Raw genomic sequence first — 18,137 nt, forward strand, 5'->3', positions numbered from 1 at the left:
GGGAAAATAGCTCATATATGAGTTACATTAGAAAAATAAATATATTAATTTATTGCCAATTCTAGAATGTTTTTTAAATGTTGTTATTATTAATATTCTAATAAAAATTATGAGAGTGTGTAGATAGAATCAGAGGCAATTAAATTTGTTGCTAATAAAAATTATTAATTAATAATTTTGTTCCTAAAAAGAATTTGGATTATAATAATTTTGTCTTGAAAGTTTATCAATATCTACACACATATAAAAGAGGATTATGGAGACAAAAGAAGTGGTGAACTATTACTTTAAGTAATTATTAATGGCAAATGTACCAAAAATTCTTTTTTGGAACAAGGAAATCAATTATTTTTTAAACATATTTTTATGTCTTTTTAAAATTAATCCTGCAATTAAAAAGATTAAACACGTAACTAGAAAAATCTTATTCCATCTACAACTTTTAGTTTGACAATTATAAACTTCAATTTCAAAAATTAAACTAATTGAATTAAAATTTGAACATGTAAAAACTTGCACCTATTAAATATATATAAATTTATATATTTTTCAATTATTTAATAAGTATTTGATAAATGCAATTCGATCCGGAAGTGTTAAAACATATATTAAACTTGTCTTATAAAGTTAATGTATTTTGGTCAATTAAAAAAAAATAGAAAACATACATTTCATAAAAAAAAAAAAATAATAAAATAAATCATAATCTTGCAAGTTATCAAAGGGTTGCTGGCAAGAAGAAATGGTCACATGCATAAATAAACTCACTTGAGTGATGAAGTCATATTTAAGGTGCTTAACCATTTTAATATATCATCGTCTTGGAAATGGAATTGATAATTTTTTTTTAATTATTTTATTTTGAAAGGAAAATGGAATTGATAGTTACGAGTTAGAGTAGTCTCTTTCAATTTCTTTTTCTTTGGCTCAAAGTTGATAGCTAAAAAATTAATTGGACACACAATTATAGCCTTCTACGGCACGAATGAGTGAGGATGATTTTTCAAAATGTTAATAATTTAATCCAAATAGGCTAATCTTCACCATATATTACTTATAATATTTATTAATTTCCCCCTGAAAATAAATTATGAGATTAGATATATCATCTCATTTATATTTTTAAACAACACTTGCATCTCTTTCACCAAAGTGGTGACATCACCTGACTTAATTTATTTTGTTCGTTGAACTACCTCGCAGCAATGCACACAAGCCTACCGCCTTGACTCAAAATTGCCATTTTGGCCATTCTATCTCTACACTTCTAATCATATGGGTATGTTTGGCTAGCTCTAGGATATTCTACATATATGAATAGAATCAAATTATATTATCCATCAAACATAACGCGGTAAGGGATCTAAATCTCTCATAAGTTGCTTGAAACTAGTTAAATGTATAATGAATTTCTTATTAAACTCATTTAATAAATGGTTCGAGTTCAAATTTAAATTTGAGTTTGTGAAAAGATTTTTTCTTTTAATAAAAAAATAATTTTTTAATTATAAATTGTAAATTAACTGAACTCAAATTTAATTTGTTAAACTCAAATTAAAATTGAATTTTAAATATATAAGTTCTTCCATCTGTTGATATTGATAATATGATGAAATTTTTTTTTTTAATGAGTCGAGTTTCAGTCCCACGGAGCTTGGCTCGACTTTATTTATTGCCTTAGTGAAACATAATATAATATAAAAATTACAAAACTAAATAATTGGTAAATCAATAAAACTAAATAATCAATTACCAAAGAAAAGTCATAGCTAGCAGCATCACATCAAGAGTCGAAAATTTTCAATTGGGGCACTAGAAGATAAATGCAATTATTGAAATTCTTGGGGTTATAAGGTTGGCAGAAAGACTTGGATAGGAAATATAAAATATAAAAATGTTTGTTTTCTAATTCCTGTGGATTCGAAATCTCAACCAAAATCAAGTTGGTCTTTCTTTAAAATCAAGAATTCATGATTCCACCTCACGTCAACTAATAATGAGACAGAGAATAAAAATGGCAGCCTGCACTTCTAATTAGATGAAGACAAAATTTTCACACGTGGGATAAGAGAGGAATTGATGCATCAGCTATAAAGACCCTAAACAAACCTTCTCTTCTGTGAACCATTTGATCAAAATTCAAAACAAACAATAACCAGTTTCAGTTCTTCGCTCCTCCTTTGGAACAGGTAATTAAATTAATTAATCAAGTTTTAAACTTTATAATGACCCTTTAGTCTCTTTTTGCTAATTTCATGGAGATTAATTAGTGTTTCTGACATTAATTCTTGATTTTGATTTATTTGGCAGGCAGTACTTAAACCTTAATGGAGATTGAATCAGCTAGATGGTTTAGCGATCAGGTATATATATATATATATATGTTCATATGTTTTTAATTTCTATCTTAATTAACTTTTGTGAGACTAATTTATCAATTTTAATTACAGGATTTGGATGATTACAACTTAATCCATGAATACCATATGAACTCTCTTGCTGAATTGACCACACAAAATATGGCAACTGCATTAGGAGAAAACCTCAAACAATCTTTTTCTTCTGAAAGTTACACATCCTACCATAATTTCAACACCAAGAACACCTCCACGGCCACGGCCACCATCGCCACCACCACAACTTTAAGCAGTTCCTCCATAGAAACATCTCAAACAAGTCCAGAAAAACCTAGTAAACTGCATAAGACCAACAGCCGGAGCTCTAACATGATTACGGCTAACCACCAATCGCCAAAACCTCAAATTCTTTCTTTTGAGACCTCCAATCCACCGCCGTTTTTTATGACTTTAGATCACTCTACAGTAAAGCCGAAAGATGAGGCTGCTTCTCCAAGAAATATGCATTTTCAATCTTTGATCTCAAAAGCTCCTCAAGGAATTACTAATAATAATAAAAGACCTTATTCAATGACAAGAAGTCCTTCACATGCTCAAGATCACATCCTTGCTGAGAGAAAGCGAAGAGAAAAGCTTAGCCAGCGATTCATAGCTCTTTCTGCCATTGTTCCTGGTCTAAAGAAGGTATATATAATATTGATATTGTTTTTACAGATCTGGAGACTTCTCCAATAGTAATAAACTGAAGCTTGTGCTTATTTTTGTATTTATAGATGGATAAGGCTTCAGTTCTTGGAGATGCTATAAAGTATGTGAAACAACTTCAGGAACGAGTGAAAGTGCTCGAAGAACAGACGAAGAAGAGAACGGTGGAATCAGTTGTTCTGGTGAAGAAATCTCAGGTTTCTACTGATGATGATTCTTCTTCATGTGATGAGAATTCTGATGGCGGTTCTGATTCAGCACTTCCAGAGATAGAAGCAAGAGCTTCCGATAAGGATGTACTTATTCGAATTCACTGTGACAAACAACAAGGAATTCTACCGAGAATACTAAATGAAGTTGAGAATCTTCGCTTATCTATCACCAATAGCACTGTCTTGCCTTTTGGAAATTCTACTCTTGACGTTACCATTATTGCTCAGGTAATTATTTTTAAGTTCAAAGTTTTTGTATGCTTAATTACCCATAAACACAATCTATTATTATTATTATTTTTTTTTTGTATACTTTTTGATATTATCAATGCTAGACTCTAGCCTTGATACATATTAATTAATAATCATGTTTTAATTTTGTGCAGATGGATACTGAATTCTCCATGGCAATGAAGGATCTTGTTAAAAACCTAAGATTGGCTTTCTTGAAGTTTATGTGACCAGGTTTTTGAGTGATCATTTTTTGCAATGCAGTCTGTAAATCCATAATCAAGACTTACATATTTTGCTTAAGGGAAAACTTTAAGTTCTCTTTTTTCTTGTCTGACCCTTATAAGCCTCGAATCTGATCTCCTCCACTTTGTCTAGACCAAAATACATTAATTAAGCTTCTTTTCCCATGGGATTATTAGGGTTTTTCGTCTGTATTTTTACGTGGTTGACTTGTTGACCATGTTATGCATTACTCATATATAATTCCCATGGACATATATTATGTATTTAGGGTTTTTTGAAGGGTTGATTAATGTTTTTTCCCTGTCTTACTTTGTTTGCACATGGTGTGTGCTTGCTTATTGAGGAGAACCCAGAAAATGTTGGCAAGTCATTGTTCATGGAGAGAAGACAAAGAACACTTTCTTTGAGAAATTAATTTGATCTGTTTTTTTATTAGCTTTTTGTTTCTTTTCTTTTTCCATTGTAATTATCAGTGGTTTGTTCAATATAAATCAGATTATTGTGTGTCATTATCATTATTATTTATGTGCAATGTTCAATAATATATAATCCTATTATTTATGCAAGTGATTAGTTGTCTCACTTCCTATACAAGATCTGTGAGAAATTTCAAGTTCAACTACAATTCTCTATAAAAGTAATTAGTAATTTGATAAATATTATTTAAAAGAGATAGATACAATTACTGTATAACCATAATATTATTCCGGTTTATCTATGAAACTCACAGAAAGAATTTATTTACTTCATTAATAAAATAAAAATTTACTGATAATATATATATATATATATAATTTCTCGAAGAGTATATGGCAGCTCATCTAGATTAGACATTACATATGGTTGATGCCATTCTGTTTTATATTTATTTTTTTAGTAGAGAATATATACACTACAGCTGGAGGGTTCGAGATTGAATCTACAAAATCTCTTCAGTGCACATGATTCCAGGATTTCGATTTCCCAGGTGGTATTTGTACAAGTGAAAATATTAACCTAGATAACATATAGTTAGGTTCTATCCTATTATCCAACTATAAAATTTAATTTAGATTTTCAAAATATAAACATTAACCTTAATTATATTTACTAATTTCAACTAAAACTTAAAAATTGTTTTCATTTCAAATTAAAGCAGCATAGCTCAAATTTATATATCACTATTTGTTTAAACTCAATTTATTTATTAGACGAATTTTAATCGCCTCTCAACAATGAGTCGAGCCAGTTACATTTTTAGAATTTTAGCCAAATCAAGCTAAAAATATTTTTTCATAAAATTGTAGCTACAAACACAATGATATATATTATAATTGTTGAAATTTTAAAATATTTTAAATTAAAAAATATTAAAATACTTAATACCAAATATTCATTTCTTAATAGTTTATGATAAAATGTATAAAAAGTTAAAAATTAGTATCATATGTATAATCAATTAAAATTACATAAAAAAACTAAAATAAATTACTTGGTTACAAGTATAATTAGTTGAACTTTACATAATTTAGCTCTGACTTATTTATTAAACAAGCTTGAATATCAAACTAAATGAGATTTTATCAAGATAGTTAATGTTCCTTTTAACATTGATTGCGACAATTAAGTAGATCTTCACAAGTCATGCGATACAGTAACTCATATAAAAATTATTCACTTCAAAGCCTTAATAATTTTGAAAATTCTCTTAATTAATTCTGTAAATTCTCTTAATTAATTCTGTTATCACCTAGTTATTTTAATTATTTTTATTTGGGCTGCCAATTAAAATTTTCATGGATATAATAAGAGGAAGCTTTCAAATATTCAGGAACAGTTCAACTTTTAATCTTTCTGAATATTTTTTTTTTATTCATTGGAAGGCTAAATAGATCGAAATGACTATGTGAGCTATATAATAATTAACTCTCACTTTATCTCATCAAATTGGTAAAAACTGTGTCAAGAGGATTTAAATTTGGGATCTCCATCTCCTACGTTTCATATATATGTAATTAGACCATACGCAATTGACACTTTCATAAAATATTTTAATTTGAAAATTTCACACATGTCATATGTGTTAATGTTACATATTCAGGATAATTGGGAGAAAAATGATTGGAAGATAAAGATTAAGCCTTCGCTATATAGTTAAATTATTTAATACAACTTGGCTTAATTATTTAATAGTAAAAACCTATGAAAATGTGATTCCTAGTGGATTTGCTTTGCTCTTTATTTTGTTGATGAGGGATTGAATTTTGCAGACAGATATCATAGTTAACTTCAATGTGAATACTTTGTGTTTGACTATCTGAGAAATATATATATATATATATATATATATATTACCCACTTGAGGAAAATCCAAAAGGAGTTAAAACAAGTGGTTATTAAAGAGTAAAGTTTTGTTAAACTTAATTAAAAGCAAACATCCCATTGTTGACTCTGATAAAGCATTTTGGTGCCTGAGAATTAAGAAAGGCCCTAAAATTAACCCCTCCAATAAATCAGGAGGAGTATTCAGAGAAGGTGTTCGTACAAGAGCACTCAGCATTAGAGGCATGACCTGTCAACTTCTCTCTCTTTAAAGTTTAATAATTAAACTCATGATTAAGACCTTTAATTAATTTTTAAGTTTTATGTTTTGTCATTTTTTACAAGGAATTATTGTGGAACTGATGCTCAATTTTTTAATTGTATCAAATACAATAGAACTCCAGTAATTAATTAATAAAAAATTTTCTATTAATATATATATTTTTTATATTTATTTCGGCTTTGCTCTTGTTTAGTTTCAGCTCTCGAGTTCATATCACTAATTTAAATCATGGCATAGAATGTAAAAAAATCATTTATATAAGTAAGTTAAGCATTAATCATTTATATAAAAATAATAATCATTTGTTTAATTTGAAGGATTTAATCATGTGGACAGAACACTGAAATTGTACTGCTATAGGAAATAGCAATTTGTAGCTGTTATTCACTTTATGGTCTTTATATAAATTCGGTTTTGATAACCTTAAAATTTTTTTTTCTTCCTACCAAAGATTTTACTAGAAATGATTTTACTTAATTTAACTTTTAATATTAATTTTTTCATTCAAATTACTAGAAAATGGACCTGAATACAAATATAATTTAGTTAACTAATAATAATATTTTTAAAAAAGAAAAGAAAAGAAAAGATTTAGTATGATATATAAACATAAGCATATCTGCAAGAATGTTTTGTGATACATTGATGATACGATTGCATCTTATAAAGAAGGAAGAGTTCTAACTGAATCGAAGAAAATAATTCCTGTAATCTAATGAACATTACAGTTTCTGATTAAGACTAATTTATGCTCTTTCCGCTTTAATTTTTCTTATTAGCAAAAAATTTATTATGTTTTCAAACTATATCCACTATTTTATTGTAAGTCCACACTGTAGGATCCACATATAAAAAGAAAAATATCTTCAATATTATCCATTTTGAAACCTATAGAAACTAGAATTAGAATCTTGATCACAATCTCATTATATATATATATATATATATATATATATATATATATATATATATATTAGTATTAATTAAGAATTTATTTAGATCAACAATCTCCCATCTCAAGTTAGTACTCAATGAGTATTTGTATTCTCATTCATTATTTAAAATATTTGATAAATTTAATGATATCTCAAAATTGAAGGATTAAGACTCGTTAGTAATTATTATTATTATTATTATTATTATTATTATTAATGTTGAAAGCTATGATTTTTGACAATTAACCCTTCAATCATTGATCATGAATCGTAGTATTAAATCAAACCAACCCTAAACAAATTCTAGCCTTGAAGCTAAACGAGCTGCCGTTTTGTCCTTTGTTTAACCAAATGTGGACACTTAAAATCAGATACAAACACTTGATATGCAAAATCTTAAATATGACTATTTTTATAGAAATGGTTTATTATTAGGTCTAGAAGGTCAACGTGTTCTCAGATTATTGAAAGGCCTGATTTTCAACTCTGTGAAGACAAATGAACTCTTTTGAAGTTAAAAATAAATAAATAATTTAGATTTATGCTAATTATTAAATAATTAATTAATTAATTAATTAATTTGGTGGTGAGTCATCAGTTTAATTTAGGGTTGGTATCGTTTTCCTTCATTTTAAAGATTTCGACTCTGGCATCCTTTCACATTTATGGAAATTTTTATATTTATTTATTTAGTTGAGTGCGTTAATCTTAAAATAAATAAATAAATAAATAAAATATGAAATATCTTCGGGCTTTTGGTTTACATATGTGCGTATATATATACTATAATTTAACTAATATGAAATAATATTTTTAATAGTAATATCAGAAACAATTCGATTTTTTTTTTTTTATAACAAAGGGTAAAGGTAATTAATGTTAACACTCTCCACATTTACCCTAAATCAAACTAACAATTCATAGATATTAATTAATACATTTATTATTATTTTTTGTAAGGTAATTAATACATTTATTAAGTTTAATTAATTAATGTTAAAACATTACTAATTTAATCCTAAATAAGGATTACCTGGCGAAGATTTCAACTCAAAACCACGTTTATCATGTGATTCACCAATTCTTTAATTGTTACAACTCATTGGATACGTACAGGGAAATTAATAAACAAAAACATCTAAATAATTTGACAGATTGATGGGAACACATAGAACGCACAGTTTTGGACTCTCTAGATGAAATTGAAAACATATCCTATAATTATTATATTATTAAATAAATAAACCTTAGCTTTCTAATTTTGGATAAAACTAATTAATTAAATTCAGGTTAATTACTTTATTATTAGGTCTTAATCTTCTCCTTTCTTCTCGGCACGATAACCATTATGAAATGAATAAAATTATAATTGTTGGCTATATATATATATATCTAAATCTACATCGGCCTAAGAAGACAGTTGCATTACTAAATTTAAACCTTAATTTTACTATTCATTGTTATAATTAAATATGAATTTATGCATAATTTTGTCGTTAGTGATCTATTGGCATTAATTAATTGTAGCTTAAGATCTTCATAATCCTTTAATTAATCATTCTACTTTTTCTAGTGAAAACAACAGCTAATTAAAGTATTTAGAAGTTGGGTTGGTCCTTCTAAAGAAAAAAAAAAAAAGAAAAGAAAAGAAATAGATGGAGAGTTTTTTTAAAAAAAAAAAATAGCGGAAGTAATGTACATTTGATTCAAATGGAAAATCTCATATATTTTTCGTAAATTTAATGATTCTGGTGTAGATAATTTATTTTATTTTTTAATTTGTAGATAGTTTTTTTTAAAGAAACTATTAATAAAAAAAAATGATTTGAATACATTATGATATTCTTACAAATATAGAAGATTAAAATCTTTTGTTCGTAGATGATCTTCGCAAAGATATCAACCTTCTAGATAAAGATTAATTTTTCTTGAAACAAGAAAACAAAAGAAATTTTCTACAATATTGTCTCGAATATTGTATTTTCATAAATTTTTTATACCCGACTCTCCTACAAAAGTTAAAAATAATTGATACTCCCAAAAGAGTTTAAAATATCAAATTTTAATGAAAGAACATGTCACACTATCAGACTATCGATAAAAAAATTTACCTAAACTTTAAGATCTAAAGTTCCCAACTATAATCAATCAACAATTCATCTTGTATTTTGAATTACCAATAAAGAAAAATCGTTGACACACATAAGAATTTCTCACAACGAAGTACAACTCTATGGAGTGAGAGGAAACACATTAAATAAAAAGCATACAGCTTCGCTAAGAAGATAGCAAAAACACTTAAATATATGATAGATTTGAAAGACTAAATCCAACATTTGTTTTGACCGATCAAAAATCTGAAAATTATTAAAAAAAATTATAGAAAAAGATTAAAATGAATGAAAGAACCTCCATGATAAAAAATATCAAGGTGACTCGAAAACAAAAACTAAAAAAAAAAAAAAACCAAAAGAGAGGGAGCTATGGTAAAGCAAAGGGTCCTGATCAAATTTAAAACCTCACATTTCTTATAATTTTAGAAAAAGAAAAAAAAATCAACAAGAATAATATAAATAATTTACTATTGATTAGAATAGATAAATAGATAAGATCTCAACTTTAAATTTATAAAGAAAATGAATATTTTTGTTAGCAAACTCTTACCTTCGAAAATCATATAAATAAGTTAAGTCGTACATTTGCTATTTGAGGTCCAACCCGAAAAAAGAAAAATTACTCGAGTTCATTCGATAAATGTAACGAATAGAGTTTGACTTTATTCATCGAATTCATTTAATAAAAGAACTTAACTCAAGCTTTAAAATGAAGCTCTTAAACTAATTTGATAATTGATAAGATTTGGCATTTGGGTAAAAATAACTCTCTCAAGTTGTTTATTGAGAGTAGAAATATTTATATACAAGTAACTACAAGATAAATATCTCAAACTTGCACATTGATAAACCTATTATTAGATAGTTTGAGATACTTATCTTGTAGTTATTTATATATAAATATTTCTACTATCAATAAACAACTTGAGAGAGTTATTTTTATCTAAATATCAAATCTTATTGATAGTAATAAATGAGCTTGCAAACAAGATTAAGCAAGGGCTTGACCATATTATAATGAGCCACAATATTTTTTTTTTAATTATTATTAACCAAACTTAAATTTAACTTATCTCGTTTAAAAACTAAATAAATTGAATTTCAGCTCAAATGTAGTTAAGGAGACGAATTCCAACCGGTAGAATTTAAAACTTGAATTGATTTTTGAATTTCTTATAATGGTTGGCCATAAAATATGCACATAACATGTTTTTATATTGGACCACATGGAGTAGGTTCATATTATTCTCGTTAAATAGTCAATATTTATACGTTTTGGTGGTAATATAGATTCTCTAAAAGCCAAACTCCCTTTCATTTTTTTAACAAAATAAATTGTATTAGTAAGAAAAAAGACAAAACATATAGATTCATTTGAAGAAAAAAAAAATTTCGCATTGATCTTCTAGTTAGATTTTAGCTAATTAAGAAACATTGGATACAATCTCTTAAAAAGATTTTCCTCTATTCCCTTATATTTGTATGTCTTTGGCTTAATTTTGACTTTTTTTTCAATTGTAATCAATTTTACATTTTGAGTTTGAAATTTAGGGTAAAAAAAATAGTCAAGGATTGTTATTATATTTTGGTAAACAACAAATAGTAAAGGCCTTGGAATTATATGCAAAAAAAATAAAAAATAAAAAAAAAGCTTAAAGTTGGGATCTTAGCAAGTTTTGTCACATTTACAATTCTAATCAAGATATTCTCCCGCAGGGATGAAATGCGTGGAGCTTATATCTATATATTTATTAATTGGAATGTTCGATGGGTCGAAATAACACTGCAGATTGTAAAACGGGGGTAGTCTTTTTCTGAATTCACCAAATTGATGAAAATATTTATAGTCGAAAGGACGCGAACTCAAAACTTCTCGCACTTTATATGAGTGAAAATATCAACTAATAGCAAGCTTATAATCTATACCTGGAAAGGATTTGCTTGCATATAAAATTACTTTATGAAAAAAGCAGGCATTGTATAAAGAAATGTTGCAGCAGGCAGCAGGGTGAGTCACCCAATGTTATTACTCATACATGTTTAATTGCATGGATTTTGCAAGTTAAATTGCATGAATATGGCCAGCTTTTTTATGGAGGAAGCACAAAGAAACAAAAATTATTTTTATGGCCAGATTTTGCAAGGAGTATTATTTGTCCATTTTGAAAAATTTTTATAATTAAAATATGTGAAAATTATTTTTTAAAAAAATTATTAACTTTTAATTACTACTAGTCATCTTCTTTCATCCCGTATGCAGATATTATATAATATTTATAAATGCAAATTGCTATTATTATTATTATGTTAATTAATAATTTCAAGAATCCAAATATCTAATAATATATTATATTTAATAATGTCCATAAAAAATAATTTTTTCTTGATATTCATAAAGGATCAAAGTTTGCGTTGATTTAGAATAGGGTAAGAAGCACCGCCCTCTCCCTCTATAAAACAAAATACAAACTCAATTCTATCATAGAACATATCCCAATTAATGATATTGATTCAAATTTTCTATCAATTATATTAAAAATAATTTTTGAAATATAAAAATTATTTTCAACCAATAAAATAATATTTTAATATTATGCCACGTGAATATGTTAATATCCTAACATTGTGCCACATTTCTTTTTATATTTTGAGTTTTTAAATATTTGTATAGATTATTAATATAATAGTTTTAATAATAATTACAATAATCACAATTACACCTTAAATATTCCTTTTTCTTAATATTAGAGCTCTGTTCGACAGCAAAATATTTGAAATAGTGTTTAGTATTTTGATAGGACTATTAAGTTTGAGATAACGTTAGTAGTGTTTAGTGTTTTGATAGGGTTGAAACACTATCTTAATTAATTATAACAGACCTAAGGAGCGTTTTATAATTTCTTTATGACATTTATACTCATCACTTATTTTTATTTTGTTCCTTACTTTCATATTTTTTTTGTCATTTTATATTAAACAGCTAATCGAAGAGTTATTTGCATCGAACACTTTTATTCTAAACCCTTATATAATCGTTAACCACTATCATGACAGAGGTGCACCTTCGTCTCAGTTTCCAAATTCCCCATGTTCCTAATGACTTTGTTTTACAGTTTAAATTTAAAAAATAATATAAACCTCTTTGACAGTCAGTCGATCACATGTTGCAAGAACTAATTTAATTTTAATGTTAGTTAGTTGTTCACCATTTCCATTTCCCACATAATTGGAGAGAAGTTGGAATTTTTTTGTTAATTAATATGTATCCTTACAAGAGAACACAAGAATTACTTAAATGTAGTTCACCGGAAAACATCACAATTTCATTGATTTTTTGTTTATGTAACCTCTTATTGCTCTTTCATTTTTAATCAATTTTGAGTTTTTCAATTTTCTTTACCCATTATAGGGTAATTTTTATAGATATACAAACATGAGCCAAGTTAGAAATTTAAATTGGAGCCGATAAATATTTAACTATTCAAAGAAACCTAAAACTTAAACAATAAGAATAAAACTCAATTTGCTCTATAAACTTGAGAGCAATATTCAGTTTGCCTTAAAATTAATTTTTTATACAATTTACCCCTAAACTTGCAACAAAAAAATAAAAAACTCAATTTATTACTCAAAAATTTTAATTTAAATCAAATATAATTAAAGAATAACAAGATATTTTATTTAGATAAAATACAATTAAGAAATAATTAAACAAAAAAAATGATAAACTTTTTTTAACCAAATATTCATATAAATCAAATATTTTGTTTAGTTATTTTTGAAATCAAAGATAAGACACTATAATTTTTTATAATTATAGTTATGTTTTTTAATAATTTTTCTTCTTAATTTTAAACTTTTTAAATAATTTTTATTAGTTAAAAATAATGAAACATTTTTTCAATGAAAATTTGGGTGTTTTATTCTTTTAATACAAGTTGAGAGGGTAAATTATATAAAAAAATTAATTTTTGAGCAAATTGAATATTATTCTCAAATTCAATATTGAGCGAGGCAAATTAAGCTATATTCATAAACAATGAAATTGGGAAGGGAAAGTTTCGAATATAGAGCTCTAAAAATATGTAGGTCTTGAGTTCCAACCTAAAATTAATTGCTTTCGAAATTTTTTCTTTTAAAGAAGGGAGGGGCACATTGCTCACCCTCCTTTCAGTATGGCTTGGCCAGCGTATACAAACACAACTAGTTTATGACTTCCAAACTTTATTTATGATAAAAAAAAGAAAAGAAACATTTTAATGGAGAGACCAAGCAAGGGAAAATGAGATGAAAACTAATTTTTTAGGTAATGGAAACCAAGGTGATTCAAATCAGCAGAGGTCATATAAATTATTGATCTTGCAAAATTGCTAGCTGTAAATACTAGATAGAAAGAGAGATATAGGATACAACTAGAAACAGTGGAGGTTTTTTTGGCGGAGGAAACCAAGGGAGGAGGAGGAGGAGGAGGAGGAGGAGGAGGAGGAGGAGGAGGCTTTTCAACTAAATATAAAATTTTACATTATAAATTAGAAGTATGTTAAAAGGTGGAGCTAAAACAAGAGTAATTTTATCTAAATAAATGTATTTGTCACTAATAATGTTACCTTTCGCAATAACTCTATTAAAAAATATACATATTTTTATTTAGGTTTCAATTTAGATTTTTAACTTACAATTTCACAAGTCTAAATATGATTCCAGGTAATTTAAATTTTTTGGATTCCTACTATCTATTTTCTATTGGATTCCGTAGCAGAGGCACAAGTATTCTACTCGTGTTTATTCATTTAAATTCATATTGTAAAAATGTTAATATGAAAACTTTGATTTTGGAATTAATAATAAATTATTAATGAATTCAAATATAAACAATGAACAGGTATTTAAATGGATTTTGCAAATATGGAGAGTTCAAAATTTCTGAGTACCTACCCGCTTCTATCTCAAGCTATCAAATGTTAACTAATGTCACATACTTATTTTGTATAGCTAATAAGTCCAGTTGAAATTAAATAATTTACTTGAAATTAAAAGATTTTGAAAGGTGATGTAATATATAGCTTTACAAAATTCTAAATTAAAATTTATTATCAATATAAGATGAGAATAAATTTATTTATAATTAAACATACATTAATCTTTCAATTACACAATTATACAAAATTGATATAAAAATCATTTCTAATTCTTCTTTAAAAACTTACAAATTTATGTTTATGTGATCTTTAATATGGCTAAGTCCATTTTCTTTGAAAGAGAGATGATAAATAAATTTTTAATCATACATCACATATGACAAAATTATATATATATATATATATATATATTTGTTTAATTAATGAAATGCAAATTATTCACTGTTCACACCATTCCATGGTACCCCTGAAATTGAATTAATTATTTGTTCAAGAAAAGAAAATGAGCTTTGACCTTGGATTGCATAAGCAACAGTGCAGGGTCCTGTCTTAATGTAACGCATACACAGAACGGCCAAAGAGGAAGAATTAAGCAGAGTCAACAAAAGACCAACAAGAAGAGAGAGAGAGAGAGAGAGACAGAGAAATTAAGAGACAGCCAATATATGAACAGTGAATAATTGAAAGAAGAAAAAGAAAACTAAGAAGGCTAACCATTTTCACACGTGGGAATTCGATAACTTCAGTCCTGCAAGCGCGTACCGTACCGCTATAAAGAGGCTGCAAAAATTCTTCTTTCTTTACTTTAGTTGAGTACTTCGGCCTCCATTGGAAAGTGCAAGAAAGAAACCAATTTCCTTCCTTTCATTCCTTGGAGTCTTCTAATTATTATTTAACTGGTAAGCTTTTCAAGAGTTCACTACTTATCTTGCCCAAATTTAATTTTCTTGAACATGCATTCTTTGCTAACTAACTGGTATTGTCTCAAGATCTATATGCATATAGCTTCCAGTGATTTAGGTTTTTTGTTTTTTTCTCTTTTAGATTCTTGAATCTTTATTTTGTCTCCATTTTCATTTGGGTTCCAAATTATTTTTAGTTTCCTTAGTCTTCATTTGCTCTGTAATTTTATGTTTTTTTTTTCCCCTCAAAGATCTTGAATTCTGATTAATTATCTTTTCTGGATTCAATTTTAATTATGGGTACTTTTCTTGTTTAATCCTTTCAGAATTTGAACTCATCTGGGTCTTTCTTCAAGGAAATAACCAAAGCTAGCTCTAATGGATATTTCATCAACAAAATGGCTACCAGATCAGTTTGTAAGTCCTTTTTTTTTCATTTTTCTTTCCATTTAACTAGTCTCTATCTTTTCTCTTAAAATTGGAGCTCGTAATCTCAGATATTTCTGAAAAAGATTATATTAGGATCTATAGTTTTCTTATCAAGAAATTATAAATCATATATATCTAGACCTAATTAATGAAATTGTTTCTTTTTTTCTTTTTAAGTGAGTTTACATAGTTTATGCTTTGTTTTTGAGACTTTTTTTTTTTCTATATTATCAGGGAATGGAGGATCCAGCTTTTAACTATCCGTACCAAATGAATCCTCTTGATTATGCACTTGATGATCTTGATTTTCAATCCTTTTCTTCAACGAATGACCAAATTTTCAGTCCCCAAACTATACAGAACTTCAATTATACACTACCTATTCAAGAAAATTCTCAAACCAGCATTGAAAGGCCAACAAAACAACTGAAAACCAATAGTTGGAATTCTGGTTCTTGCACTACAACTGATAACAATAATAGTAATAACCAAATCATTTCTTCAAAGGCTTCTCCTTCTTCTTCTTCTCACATTATCTCTTTCGAAAACTTGAATAATTCATCTCCTGCACCCATCTCGCAACAATTCTATGGCTTAGATTCAACTACCAGTACTATAATAAAGCCTAAAAGTGAATTCGTGGGGTCTAATGGAAGTGCAAACCACAATTCTAGTTTTTTCTGTCAAGCTGGGTCAACTTATTATCCACAGGGTAACAAAAAGACTGGTGCAATGAGTAGAACTCTTTCACATGCTCAAGATCATGTCATAGCAGAAAGGAAGCGTCGCGAAAAGCTTAGCCAGCGATTTATAGCTCTTTCAGCCGTTGTCCCAGGTCTTAAAAAGGTACTAACTTCAGATTCTTGCAACTTAATTCTATCCATCAATAATTATGGCTATACATATATAAAGTAACTCAAAAGATTATTAAAATTAATCTTATGTAAAAGAAAATAGCAGCAGATTCTTAAAATATTGCACTAACTTCTATATATATTTTGTAATGTTGATTTATAGATGGATAAGGCATCTGTTCTTGGCGATGCAATAAAGTACCTGAAGCAATTACAAGAACGTGTAAAGACACTTGAAGAACAATCTGCCAGGAAAAATATGGAATCAGTAGTTTTCGTAAAGAAATGTCAAGTGTATGCCGATGATGAGTCTTCCTCGACCGATGAGAACTGTGATAGCTGCAGCGACCAACCGTTACCAGAAATCGAGGCAAGAGTTTCAGAAAAGGATGTTCTTATTAGAATCCATTGTGAAAAGCAGAAAGGATACCTACTGAAAATATTTAGTGAAGTAGAAAAGCTTCATCTAAATGTTATCAACAGCAGTGTCTTGCCTTTTGGAAACTCCACTCTTGATATAACTGTTATTGCTCAGGTAATATAGCATGTTTATATATATATATATATATATATATATATATATATAATTACACTGCCAATTAATATCATAATTGAATGATAATATATACTATATATAAGAACATTTTGGAAATTTTATTGAAACATATATTGTATTTTTGATAACTTATTGCAGATGGACAGTGATTTCTCCATGACAATGAAGGATGTTGTGAGAAACCTAAGACAAGCTCTACTCAAGTACATGTGATGTAATAAAAACGTGCAACTGCAAGAACAAGAAAAAGAAGATCTTATGCATAATAAACTTCTATATTAGTTAACTTAATTTCCTCACTTGTTTCCTAAACCTCCTGTTAGAAAGAAAACAATGGCCAGTGAATAATCTCTCTCTCTCTCCCTCTGTTGATATTGCTTAGAGGTTTCCATTTTTGCAGGAAGGGTTTTTTTTTTAAAAGCTCTTGTTTTGTTTTTTTGCGTGGTTGACTCGTTGACCATGTTTAATTACCCACGTGCTGAATATGGGACCTAGAGGCTGCAGCTTTTTTGAGGGGGTGAATTTTTTCTTTTTTTCTTTTTTTTTTTTTTGGAAAGGTTACCTTTTAAATAGAAAAAAAAAAAATGTAATAGAGAGCTCTCGATTTCCTTTCCCTTTTACTAGTGTTTTATCTTTGTAAATTAAGATGGAGAGAGACGAAAACTGGTTTTTTTTAGTCATATTTTTATTTTCAAGAGGTTTGGTTTGTAATTTCCCATTTATTAGTGTTTATTTTATTGTTTAGGGTTTGTTTAATCTTCACGTGTATTTGTAGTTATGATTCAATAATATAATATTACATTCTTGATTAATTCCTCTATTGGTTCAACTTTTCAGCTGCACTACCTACCAGGTGGTTCCTTTGTTTTTTCTCTTGTCTTCCTCTTTTGTTATTTTTCATTTACATTAACATTCTATGAACTATTTCAAATTCAATGGACTGGCCCTCAAGTGCCGTAACCTCAGAGAAATCACACAGCCAGGATATATTGGACTTATAAAAAAATAAATCTAATATAATAAATGGAAAAACAAAAATTAATTTACGATAAAAAATCTCACATTTAGACTTTTGGTTTTGGAATATATATAA

General features: G+C 27.4%; 2 protein-coding genes across 2 annotated transcripts; both read left to right on the top strand.

Annotated features, from left to right (window-relative positions):
- Positions 1-2,051: 2,051 nt before the first annotated feature.
- LOC105639913 (transcription factor bHLH18) lies at positions 2,052-4,272 on the top strand. The gene is made up of 5 exons (XM_012224107.4): positions 2,052-2,189; positions 2,311-2,363; positions 2,451-3,041; positions 3,131-3,502; positions 3,661-4,272. The coding sequence occupies exons 2-5, from the start codon at positions 2,328-2,330 to the stop codon at positions 3,733-3,735; spliced, it is 1,074 nt and encodes a 357-aa protein (XP_012079497.2). The 5' UTR covers positions 2,052-2,189; positions 2,311-2,327; the 3' UTR covers positions 3,736-4,272.
- A 10,833-nt stretch (positions 4,273-15,105) lies between these two features.
- On the top strand, positions 15,106-17,856 carry LOC105640003 (transcription factor bHLH25). The gene is made up of 5 exons (XM_089718728.1): positions 15,106-15,202; positions 15,532-15,622; positions 15,869-16,480; positions 16,652-17,023; positions 17,183-17,856. The coding sequence occupies exons 2-5, from the start codon at positions 15,584-15,586 to the stop codon at positions 17,255-17,257; spliced, it is 1,098 nt and encodes a 365-aa protein (XP_089574854.1). The 5' UTR covers positions 15,106-15,202; positions 15,532-15,583; the 3' UTR covers positions 17,258-17,856.
- The last annotated feature ends 281 nt before the right edge of the window (positions 17,857-18,137 follow it).

Source organism: Jatropha curcas, chromosome 3 (assembly GCF_041381405.1).
Source record: "Jatropha curcas cultivar XTBG-Jc1 chromosome 3, XTBG_Jcur_1.0, whole genome shotgun sequence".
NCBI lineage: Eukaryota > Viridiplantae > Streptophyta > Magnoliopsida > Malpighiales > Euphorbiaceae > Jatropha > Jatropha curcas.

What these genes read in the sequence shown, in the direction of transcription:
- LOC105640003 (XM_089718728.1), top strand. Translation starts at nt 15,584, where the DNA reads ATGGATATTTCATCAACAAAATGGCTACCAGATCAGTTT. An exon ending in TTGTCCCAGGTCTTAAAAAG is followed by an intron (nt 16,481 to 16,651) that starts GTACTAACTTCA and finishes GTTGATTTATAG; the next exon opens with ATGGATAAGGCATCTGTTCT. An exon ending in ATATAACTGTTATTGCTCAG is followed by an intron (nt 17,024 to 17,182) that starts GTAATATAGCAT and finishes AACTTATTGCAG; the next exon opens with ATGGACAGTGATTTCTCCAT.
- LOC105639913 (XM_012224107.4), top strand. Translation starts at nt 2,328, where the DNA reads ATGGAGATTGAATCAGCTAGATGGTTTAGCGATCAG. An exon ending in CTAGATGGTTTAGCGATCAG is followed by an intron (nt 2,364 to 2,450) that starts GTATATATATAT and finishes TTTTAATTACAG; the next exon opens with GATTTGGATGATTACAACTT. An exon ending in TTGTTCCTGGTCTAAAGAAG is followed by an intron (nt 3,042 to 3,130) that starts GTATATATAATA and finishes TTGTATTTATAG; the next exon opens with ATGGATAAGGCTTCAGTTCT.